Here is an 11,313-nt window from a genome sequence, read left to right on the forward strand (position 1 = left end):
TCCATTCATTGTAAATTTTCTTTATAAAAAAAATTACCGAAAAATTTCACCGACATATTATATTTCATAATTTCATACACAAAATTAATAATATGAAATGAATATGTACTCATTTTGAAAAAATTTGAAGGAGATGAACGAAGACAGAAATTGGAAAGTGAGAGAGAGATTGAAAGGAGGGAAGTTTGTTCTTTAATATATTATTAATAATAAAGATAGTGTATTATTTATCTAACTAAGTTATGTCCATTTGTTTGGTTAATTAGTTGAGTTTTAATACTTATTTATTTTTGTTTTAATAAACGTGTTATGATAATATTGTTTGACATTGCAACCATATTTATTTTGGTTTAGGTAAAACAAAAAAAAAGGACGAATTTCAAATTGGTTTTTATTGTAAATAAATGTTTTACTTATGATTGCTTCCAACCTACTTAGTGTTAGGTTAGAATTAATTGTAGCAGTGTTTGTATTTAGAATTGTAGTAGTGTTTGTATGATTGAATAAATGTTTTTGTAGTTGAATTTGGTGAAACCTTTGGGAAAAAAATGGATACAATTTGTAAAAATTATATTTGTGTAATAATGTGAGTGTTTGGTGGAGGGGAATGGTAGCCATTTTTTAGGTGTAATGGGGAGTGAAGAAAAAAGACTATGATGCTTTCTACTGTGAAAGATGTAAAACTATTATTATTTGGAGTACCGATGTATACTGGAGTTCCCGACTTTCAAATTGGTTACAGTATTACGTTTGCATTCAACTTTTAGTTCTTTTGTACTTTCTTTTCAGTTTCTTTTCCTTCTACTTTTTCAATTTAAGTTTGGATTCATCATAACAATAATGATATTCCATTATGTGGTCTTTTGAATTTATATATAATATAACAACGGCCAACTACCAAAATAAATATTTTAGGTTTAGATAAATACCAAAATAATTATATAAATGAAAAAATTAAAAAGTTAATTAAACACAAATAATATAAATTGACAAAAATAATAACATTGCAACTAAAAATCCAACAACGGTTGTTGTTTTCATTTTTAATAAAAAACGTCAAGAATTTTTCTGAAACATCATTCTTGACGTTTATTAAACGTTTTTCTTGACGTTTTTAAAACATCAAGAAATATCTATTAATTTTTTGACATTCTTAAAACGTCAAGAAGCGTATGAATTCGACATGCTTGACGTTTCTTAAACGTCAAGAATTTAAAATTTTACTCGACGTTTTAAAAACCGTCAAGAAATTTATAAAAAAATCCTTGACGTTTTGAAAAATGTCAAGAAATTTATAAAAAAAATCCTTGACGTTTTTAAAAACGTCAAGAAATTTATAAAATATTCTTGACGTTTTTAAAACGTCAAGACTATTGTAAAAATTTCTTGACGTTTTAAAAACGTCAAGAATTTAGTCGTAAAACGACGTCGTTTCATTTAAGTCCATTTTCTCTTTTCTAAAACCCTAATTAGTCGTGCGTGAAGGGAGCCTTTAGACGTCGTCGAAATCCTTTCCCTCTCCAGCCTACATGATCCGAAGTGTTATTATATATATATATAAGAAAATATTACGTTAATTCCATTTGAAAGCCCTAGATTTTTGCCCCTTTCGCGAAAACGTTCAACCTCTCCGGATCGAAAACGTTCTCCCTTCACTTCTGTTGTCGTTCAAGAACCTAGCAACACTTACGCCGTCTACCGTCAACTAAGTACCAGATCCTTCACCTTCGATTGTTCGTCGCCTGCTGTCCACTGAGTACCAGTACCTAGCTAACACTTCCACCATTCGACCGTTTTGTTGGTGCCTTTATGTTATCGTTGCTCAATGGTATGCTTTTATTTGATCTGGGCTAAAATCTCATGGCAACCACGAGCAAGATGACCCCAACAAGAAGGACAAGAAACAACACCCCTCATCATCGTATTGGCGATCTCTTTTGAGGTCGCTGCATCTGTACTAAGAAAAATGGTGGATCAATGCGCGTTATATTTATTGTTCAACAAGAAAAATTGCGGAGTTTCGAATGAATGGAGACGTGAAAGCCTAAAGAATATCGCCACCACGACTGGAGAATGCAAATCAAGTAATAGCGACAGCGACATTAGGTATTGTATGATTTATGTTCAACTGGCACTCATTTTTTTTTCTATAATATGGCATTTCCGCGCTATAGTTAGGTTGTTCACAAAGGAAGTATCACATGGCGGTAGGTTGTTAAGTGGGCGTTTCTATTTTATACTCTGCTTGCCTGTGTTCATTAATTTTATTTGATTATTTCTTTCAAAACTGGAGCAGATTCCAATTTATGCACTGGAATTATGTTGAAATTATATATATATATATATATATATATATATATATATACACACATTCATCGTTACTTTACTTTAACTAAAATTAAAACAAATATATATGAAAGTTAAATCACAATAATGATAGAAGAGGGTTATTTTTTGTGCACATGTAAAGGTGTGGTTTTATGGAAAGAATTCAAAATTTAGATGGAGTATTGAATTAACACCTAAAAACATAATTCGAGTTGAATAGCTTCTTAGCAGTGCATGTACTAATTAGTTACAGTTACAAGTGTGTATATGGTAAACATTATTGCACTCAAATGATCTTAATCTAACAGCCTGTTTGGAATAATACTTTACAAATACTGAAAATTACTAAAAAGAAAAAAGATGAGTTCTTAATTAGTTAGTGTTACAAAAGAAGCATTCTTGAATATTTGAAAAGTCACTCCAAACAAATCCAAGCTTTTAACCAATAGAAGGTGTTTGTATAACTTTGCCAGAAGAATCAACTAATAGCTAAACACAGTTAAATCTAAGATCAGAAGTTATGGCATAATCAGGAGGAACCACTGAAACATAAACCTCTGTCATTTCTTCTTTTATCTTCTTCTCTACCTCTTCTGTGCTGTCAAACTCACTAATGATGGCTATACCTTATTCTTTGGTGTCTCCGGTTGAAATAATTGCATTAGCTCCTTATAAGATTCTGTGTAATATTTGTGTGTCAATCATTTTTTTAGTACAATAATACATATTCTATAGAAAGTTGCTGCTATAGGGGTTTTAAAAAAATGGATATTAACAGGTATGGGTATTGATCATGGTGCCACATAGTTGGAGAACCACGATCATAATAGTCAGCATTCATTCTACTTTCTTTCTTTTTTTCTTTTGGAATATGCCTTCTAATTTCTGTTTGTACGTTATCCATAAACCACTGAGAGCAAAACTCCATCTCCTGGTTTTCAAAAAGAAAACATGGGTGTTCAATTGTTTTTGGTTCAGTGTGTAACTTCACGACTTCTCTCTATTGATTCAGTTTGTAAACTTCACAAAGCTCATGTCTGAGAGCATAGAAGCGTCAAAGAAGGAAGCAGCATTTGCCTTGGCCACACTCATGGAAATTCCATTTCAATACAGAGCTACCCTCTCCTTGCCAAATTCAAAGTAAGCCAGGATTTTCAACTTCAATTGAACGGTTGAAATGTCGTGTTTTTGTTATTTGGCATTCTGATTAACCAAGTAAATTAGCCTACATTGTGATTGTGTTATGTGTTATTTAAGATTTTAGGCCTAAGGTTCAAATAGTTGTCATAAAAACTCTCTAACCCTATTGATGTTTATGTAATTTGTATTATCTCATATTTTCTCTGTTAATAGCTTAATAAAACTACTATCTTCCTCAGCCCGTGGATATAGCTATGTTGATCTTTATTGTTTGCACTTTCTCGCTTTCTTTATTTGTTGATTTCGTAACAATTTCTGTTTTGGGTTTGGAAAAATAACACACTAACTATTATGCAGGAGAGAATCTGTATATGGAAAAAGTGCAGGGCCACTTCCTCCTCCTCCTGAAGTCATCAATTATGACAATGCAGTTGCAAACCAAATTTTGGAGAATGCAAAAGCTGAAAAACATAGTTCCTCATCTGAATCGGTAACTTCGCTTTTATTTTATTTATGGAGTTTTCTAAGAATGAGAGAACCAAACATGTGTGGCTTTACAATTACTCTAGGAAAATTTTGTTGAAATCTGGGGTTTAAGATTGATTAAGGCAACAAGTTGTGAGAGCCTTGTCTACTGAAACAAAAGAAATTTCTCTTTTGTTTCATGACTTCATTAATATAAATTATTAATTAAATGTCTCTTGTTCAAGGTCTGCCCCATATGCCTCACAAACCCAAAGGACATGGCTTTTGCATGTGGTCATACAGTAAGTTCTCTACCTTTGAACTTCTAACAGTGCTAATGTTTGCTAATATTTTCTAATGGAATAAAAAATGTTTGAATGGTTTCATATTCGTATTACTTGGCCAAGACACTCATGAATGTTTGAATGGTTTCATATTCGTATTATTTGGTCATACAGTAGGTTTTGCTGTTAAAGTATCTTTCTAATGTTTATTTTTCCAATATATTCAACTGACCTTAATTATCCACTAATTTGAATTTTTAAGTTTGTTGATTTGATGGTGATTTTTTAGGCTGCTTCAACTATTTCACAAGCATTGCATGCTATTTTATTTTAGTCAGTATACTGAATCCATTTCTTTATGTCAACTTTTCTCTGTTATATGTTTAGAATATGTTGAAAAGAATAAATAGTACCCTAAATTTATCTTTTTGAACTTAACCTTTTAGTTGATATTTTAATGAACATTTATAATTTCACCAAGTGTTGGAGATTTTATTGGTACTTAATTTTATATTTTTATTTTTACAGACTCTGGCCTTATGTGTTTGAAGCTATTTTCTGATCGATCCATTGTAGTGATGAAGCTACGAAGCAAGTGATTGATGTTTGGTTAGTGACAAGATTTATTGTAATTTTGTTATTCATGACAATATAACCTTGTTGTATTTAGTTTCTTTGTAAAAATATATTACCCACGTTCAGTTTCTATTTTGCTTGTATTTGTCCCTTCGGAAAATTTCGATAGATTTTCTACACTTAGTTTCTTTGTAAAAATGTTATCTATGAAATCTAATGTAAAGCCTATTTCATTATGTATATGTAAAGTCTTGGAATTGAATATATATGGTGAATGGTTTTATTTATATATGTTTGAGATTTGAAACTATATTTGATGAATATCAAATATCTATGAAACTGTTGCTGGACAATTACAGGACAATCATCTTTCCATTACAGCATAATTCAATTACAATTTCTTTTTTTAAAAAAATTAAAAAATGCTTGACGGTTTTAAAATGTCATGAACAATTGCAAGCTTAACGGTTTTAAACTATCATGAACAATTGCATTTTTTACGGTTGACAAATGTCAAGAACAATTACATTCTTGACAGTTTTAAAATGTCATGAATATTAAAATTCTTGACGGGTTTAAAATGTCATAAATCAGTTCATCCTTGACAGTTTTAAAATGTCATAAACAATACCAGTCTTGACGGTTCTAAAACGTCATGAACATAAGTATACTTGACGTTTATAAAACGTCAACGTTCACTATTCTTGACGTTTAATCAACCGTCAAGAACTTTGCCTTTCTTGACGCTGGCTTCAACGACGGTTTTAAAACCGTCAAGGGAGCCTTCTCTTGACAGTTTAAAAACATCAAGAGAGCCTGTTTTTGTAGTAGTGATGGTTATGAGGCAAGAATGACATGTGGCAATGTTTTAGAGTGTTCTAATTAGTTTTGTTTCTAAAGTCAATCAAATCTCACATTTTATAGTTTTAACAAATTTTTATTTCAGGAGTAGTTTTGAAATGCTTATAAAAGGTGATATAGAGTAATAAAGGCAAAGTTAAGAGCTTACTTTGGTTTTTTTTGGGTAAATTAACCTTATACAAATCGTCGATCTAAACCTTTTTCAAAGATCTTCATAGAAGAACTTTTTGAAATACTCCATATGCTTCATCTGCAACTGTATTGCAACGATGATCAAACCATCATTGTTTGGCCCTGGCATGATGAACATCTTCCCATCATAAGCTAACATTGATGGTCCAACATAATCTGGGTATCCCCACCCAAAGTCTGCATCATATATGGGCATCGACAACCAAGACACTATAGATAGATTCGGGTTGCTCAAGGATGTGCCTTTAACTCGAACAATGGAGGAAGATGATGACGATGATGTTCTCGTCCAACATATGTCCTCTTGTGTTGCTAGAAAGTCTATCGCTGACTTCACGTATTCATCAGTCATCTTCCATGATGCTTCTCTTATCTTTTTGGCAGCATAGCTTAATGGTTGAGACATTAACTCCCCAAACTCACACTGCGGAGTTATGCTAATCAAGGCTGCATTTCCACAAAAGTTTTTGGGGATGGGTGTCCTAAGCCGTTGTCTTATGTTTACAACTATTTGAACCACCGTTGATTGTTTGCTCTTGTCATTGTCGATGTTACGGGCTTTGCTCGCACACACCCATATGTGCCCCGTAATCAATTCATATCGACTGTGTGGACATGGTTGCAATAATACTTCATTGACATCTACCACTTTCTCGATGTTTTGATTAGTTGGAGTTGAAGAATTTGCTCTCATTCTTAGCTTTTCAACTTGCTCCCGGGTAAGTTTCAACAATGCAGATTTGGTTTCTTTCATCCTCTCCTCCTATTCAATGATTTAAAATTTTAGAGTTATATTTTTGGTAATTGTACTTTATGAATCCTTTTTTTTCTTATTAGATTAAAACCCTACATTTTCTGTAAATCTTAAAAGACCCTTCAATTGCTAGGTGATGGTCAACTTTTTCTTCTTCAAAATATGTGTTTATATTCGTGCTCCGAGACTTATAAATCTATTTTAATATTGATTCTTTTCTGGTATGAAAATTATTGTTAGTATTATTATTATTTAACTTCAACAAGAAGCGAACATTTTTAAATATAGCAAAATAGATCAAAATATTTACAAACTATAAAAAAAATTTAGATTTTATCGGTATTAGGCAACGATAGACACTAATGACAAACTTTCAAATTCTATCAATGATAGATACTAATAGAAAATTTTTATTATATTTTGTAAGTATTAATTTTAACAATTTTGTCATTTACAATAATTTTCATATATATATTAAATTAGAAAAATAATTATAGAGTGCAAACTTTTGAAAATTCAATAATTAAAAAGTGATTTATTATAGCAAAATTAACTAAAAACGGTAAAGTTCTCAATTGCTTTCTTGCCTAAAAGAATATACTATTTAATACATTGTCAACAAATTTAGAAAAAAATAAAAATAAAAATCATTTCAACCAAAAAAAAAGATGTTCCATGTGAGAATCAAGGGAAGGTATATAACTAAAATTATATATATGGATCATTAAGAAGAAATTCAATAAAACCTAAAAATTGAACCATAGAGATGGAATTTCAATTCATAATTTAACTTACCTTAGAGTTGGAGCAACCTATGACGAATGGCAATATATCATATTCACAATGGTAGAACTGTGGTGGGCAAAATGGTTTTTGTGGTTGAAGAACATTTCGATCATGCAACGGTTGCAAGATACTCTTCGCCGTCTTATCCCCTCGTGCAATGCTGGCCCATGAGTTGATGAACATAATGGCAGAGACCCCATCGACGAGAGTGTGTGAAACGTTGAGACCAATAACAAGTCCACCACAACTGAATCTTGTCACTTGAACAAGAAACATCGGTACATCTTCGATCGATGAATTATAATCTACCTCAGGAGCGAGTTTTCGTACAACATCAGTAGGTGTGAAGTCACCGAAATCATCAAGTGTTCCACCATAGGAAGCTTCAATGAATAGGGCACCTGCAGCACAACAGTGGAGCTCGAGTCGACCACCAACGATCACGTGGAGGCGCCCAGCAAAAGGGTAGTAAGGTACAAGGATTTTGCTAAGGGAGCTTTTTAAGGAGTCAACAATGACGGCGGCGTTGGGAGATTTGTAGACGTAGACAGTTGTGATGTGAACCCATGCTCTAAATTGATCAGCCACCGATAATGGAAGTGTGAGATTAGGAGTTGGGAGGTTAGGAATGATGATTGAGGAGGAATGAATGGTTATAGACTCCATTGTTGTTGATTTCCAAGAGCTTGAATGGAATGAGGGAGTTCTTTCTTAAGTTAATTTACACCTTAAACTCTTTTTCACTATATTTGTACATATATGAGAATAAATGTGAGGGGTGGGCATTGTGGGTAGGAATGGTAAAATTAAAGATGATTTAAAATCGTTTGACCTATGGATAATGGTATTATTCAAATATGCATTTTCATTTTTTTTTACTATATTAAAATTCAATAGTCATAATTAGTTTTCAATTTAATTATGGTATATATTTGAGTCAAAAATGATAATAATATATTGAATATTTTTCACAAAATAAACCATTTTATCTTAATTGCACATTAATAAAAAGTTATGTAACTTTAGTCATCTCTTTCATTAAGAATTTTGTCCACTTCCTGGCGTCTTTCACCCAATATTTTGACCGTCTAATTTATCTCTCACTAATCAATCTTTCTTATTCCGGTCATTTCCTTCAACTTATCCCGTGAGTGCATATTTCGGTTTAGTTTTTCATTGAAGTTTCCGATCAAAATACTGTGAACTTTTCGGCCATCTCTTTCAACTCATTGTTTCACGTTGTTAATTTTCTTTTTAAATTGTGTAATATAGTTAAAATATATAATGAACTTCTTTTTCCTTTCTTATTTAATACTATTGAGAAGTATATATAATGAACCCTAAATATTTACAAGTATGCTACACATAATATATATGATATATTATACAGTAAATGATGTATATCATTCAGTCTCATGATGATCTATTTGAAGTTTTCTTGATATTTCCTCATTTCTCTCCACTTTGTTTTTTGATTTATTTTCTTGCTCTATCCTCATTTAGTCTCTTCCTTTTTCTTAATATAAATTTGTAATTTCACATAATGTAAAATTTGTTACAAAATTAAAATACAATGTAAAATATGTACACATAAATTGTTATCTAATATTATGTTAAATATCCAGAGGTATATAATGATCTATATATTTAAATCGAAAACAATTACATTCATGGTAAGATTTTACAAATTAACTTTCAATATATAAAATCAATGCAAATTTGATAAAATATAATAAGTATATATTAGAAATTATTAAATTACATAGAATATATGAAAAACAATGCAAAAAGAAAGAAAATGGTGTACTATATATACTTGACTGATTGTAAATAGAGGTATATACTGTAAATTACGTGACATGTATATTTCATTCACTGTAAATTTTCTTTATCAAAAAATTTTACTGAAAAATTTTACCGACATATTATATTTCACAATTTCATACACGTAATTAATAATATGAAACGAATATGCATTCACTGGAAAAATTTGAAGGAGATAAACGGAATAAGAAAGAATGGATGAAGAAAGAGATCGAAAAGCGAGAGAGAACGAACAGAGGGAAGAATGTTTTAGCAAAATCACCAAAATAAAAATAGTTAAGGGGTAATTTTCATTATAATAATATTACCATAATAGAATTAATCACACACCATATTTACATAGGATATATAACAAATACAAATTTTAATCATCACTTTCCTTATTTCATTTTTATATTTTTTTAATATATTATTAATAATAAAGATAGGTAGTTTGGTCTTTTGGGTTCTACATTTGTATAAATTTGAAACCCATTAGAATGTTTATGAAAATTTTGACAACATTAGGTCTAACTTGTAATAAGGCACCTCTATTTAGACTATAGTAGTCAAAACCCTTAAGTTTATGATATAGATTCATGCTAGAAATAATATGAAGGGGTAGAAGCTTGTATATATTGTCTACTGTCAAAAGGTACAAGTTCGAGTTTATTATTGATTTTGTGGCTATAACTTGTTTGAGATTTCTAGCCAATGTTAAGTTTTTATTTTTTTGGTAAAACTATCATCTAAAACGGTGGTCGGATGGTTTTAAGTAAATTAATTCTCATGCTACAATTACAATTGGTTACGTTTGGTTTTTTCATAGTACAACAATTTAAGGGATAAGGGATTTGAATGGTTAACCTCTTAGTCAATAGTGAATTATTTATCTAACCGAGTCATGCATGCCCCTTTGTTTGCTTAATTATTTAAGTTTGAGTACTTATTTATTTTTGTTTTAATAAATGTGTTATGAAAATATTGTTTGACATTACAACCATATTTATTTTAGTTTAGGTAAAAAAAAAAAGGACGAATTTCAAATTGATTTTGATGGTAAATAAATGTTTTATTTATGATTGATCCAACTTACTTAGTGATTTTTCCATAAGATGGTACGGTGGTGTTAGGTTAGAATTGTAGTAGAGTTTCTATGATTCAAGTCACGTAAATGTTTGTAGTTAAATTTGGTGAAACGTTTGGGAAAAAAATTGATACAATTTGTGATTCTAAATTGTATTTGTGTAATAATGTGAGAGTTTGGTGGAGGGGAATGGTAGACCATGATGAATATTTTAGGTTTGGATGAATAGCAAAAGTAATTATACAAATGACAAAATTCAAAAATTAATTAAACACAAATAATATAAATCAACAAAAATAATAACATTTAAACTAAAAGTCCAAAAGCCTCACAAAATTAAACTCACCCAAAATAAGGTTGGTAATTAATGTATCCAATAAACCAAGAACAAACCATCTATCTTCTTTAACTCACTGAAAAAAGAAAAAAAAATTATCGTGCATGAAGCTCTCTATTCAAAATTCATGAAGACATGAAGCTTTCTACTATCTGTTCATTAGAAACCCTTGCAATGGAGGAAAAAAATCCTCAAATCGAGTGAAGCTTTGTGTTATCTGATCGTTTGAAATTTTCACAGTGAAGGAAGAGATCATCTGGTTAAAATTCATGAAGGCCATGAAGAACGAACAAAACCTTGAAGATGAATGATGACGAATCTTCAAAACTTCTCAAAGTAAAGAATGACAGTCTTCAAGCAAAAAGGATGTCGGGGCTTTAAGATCATGTGATTAGTTTAAAATTTAGAGTTTTTTTTTTCTTTTTTAAAAAATTGGCAATGGTTAAAAAAGTATATGTATTTTTTAAAATCTATAATATGCCAACCTACCATCTAAAAATATTATGTAATGTTATAAAAAATAATATATTCAAAACATGGAAAAGAAGGTTGTTACTACAAAAATGATGTAAATTAAACATGGACTTTATTATTTTCACTTTCCACGAGGTCTCCTGGCACACGTCGTGTAAAGTTGAAACATGTCGTTTGATATTCAACTTTTCGTGACGTCTATCTAACACACGTCACGGAAAATTGA

The 11,313-nt window shown here is 30.6% G+C and overlaps 2 protein-coding genes across 2 annotated transcripts; one reads left to right on the top strand and one right to left on the bottom strand.

Annotated features, from left to right (window-relative positions):
- The first annotated feature begins 1,953 nt into the window (after positions 1-1,953).
- On the top strand, positions 1,954-5,080 carry LOC116403193 (E3 ubiquitin-protein ligase RGLG3-like). Its single transcript, XM_031883758.1, has 5 exons — positions 1,954-2,106; positions 3,341-3,467; positions 3,813-3,958; positions 4,179-4,235; positions 4,746-5,080. Exons 2-5 carry the CDS (start codon positions 3,362-3,364, stop codon positions 4,764-4,766), a joined length of 330 nt encoding a protein of 109 aa, XP_031739618.1. The 5' UTR covers positions 1,954-2,106; positions 3,341-3,361; the 3' UTR covers positions 4,767-5,080.
- Positions 5,081-5,667: 587 nt separating this feature from the next.
- Positions 5,668-8,146, bottom strand: LOC101202947 (spermidine hydroxycinnamoyl transferase). Its single transcript, XM_004149077.3, has 2 exons — positions 7,396-8,146; positions 5,668-6,609 (listed from the first exon to the last, which is right to left on the bottom strand). The coding sequence occupies exons 1-2, from the start codon at positions 8,050-8,052 to the stop codon at positions 5,857-5,859; spliced, it is 1,410 nt and encodes a 469-aa protein (XP_004149125.1). The 5' UTR covers positions 8,053-8,146; the 3' UTR covers positions 5,668-5,856.
- Positions 8,147-11,313: the final 3,167 nt, after the last annotated feature.

Source organism: Cucumis sativus, chromosome 4 (assembly GCF_000004075.3).
Source record: "Cucumis sativus cultivar 9930 chromosome 4, Cucumber_9930_V3, whole genome shotgun sequence".
Taxonomy (NCBI): Eukaryota; Viridiplantae; Streptophyta; class Magnoliopsida; order Cucurbitales; family Cucurbitaceae; genus Cucumis; species Cucumis sativus.

Bases quoted from the DNA above. Each gene is read 5' to 3' on its own strand.
- LOC116403193 (XM_031883758.1), top strand. From the start codon at position 3,362: ATGTCTGAGAGCATAGAAGCGTCAAAGAAGGAAGCAGCATTTGCCTTG. The intron at 3,468-3,812 runs AGTAAGCCAGGA...AAATAACACACT, and splicing joins CCTCTCCTTGCCAAATTCAA to AACTATTATGCAGGAGAGAA. The intron at 3,959-4,178 runs GTAACTTCGCTT...CTCTTGTTCAAG, and splicing joins ATAGTTCCTCATCTGAATCG to GTCTGCCCCATATGCCTCAC.
- LOC101202947 (XM_004149077.3), bottom strand. From the start codon at position 8,052: ATGGAGTCTATAACCATTCATTCCTCCTCAATCATCATTCCTAACCTC. The intron at 6,610-7,395 runs GTAAGTTAAATT...ATCATTGAATAG, and splicing joins TAGGTTGCTCCAACTCTAAG to GAGGAGAGGATGAAAGAAAC.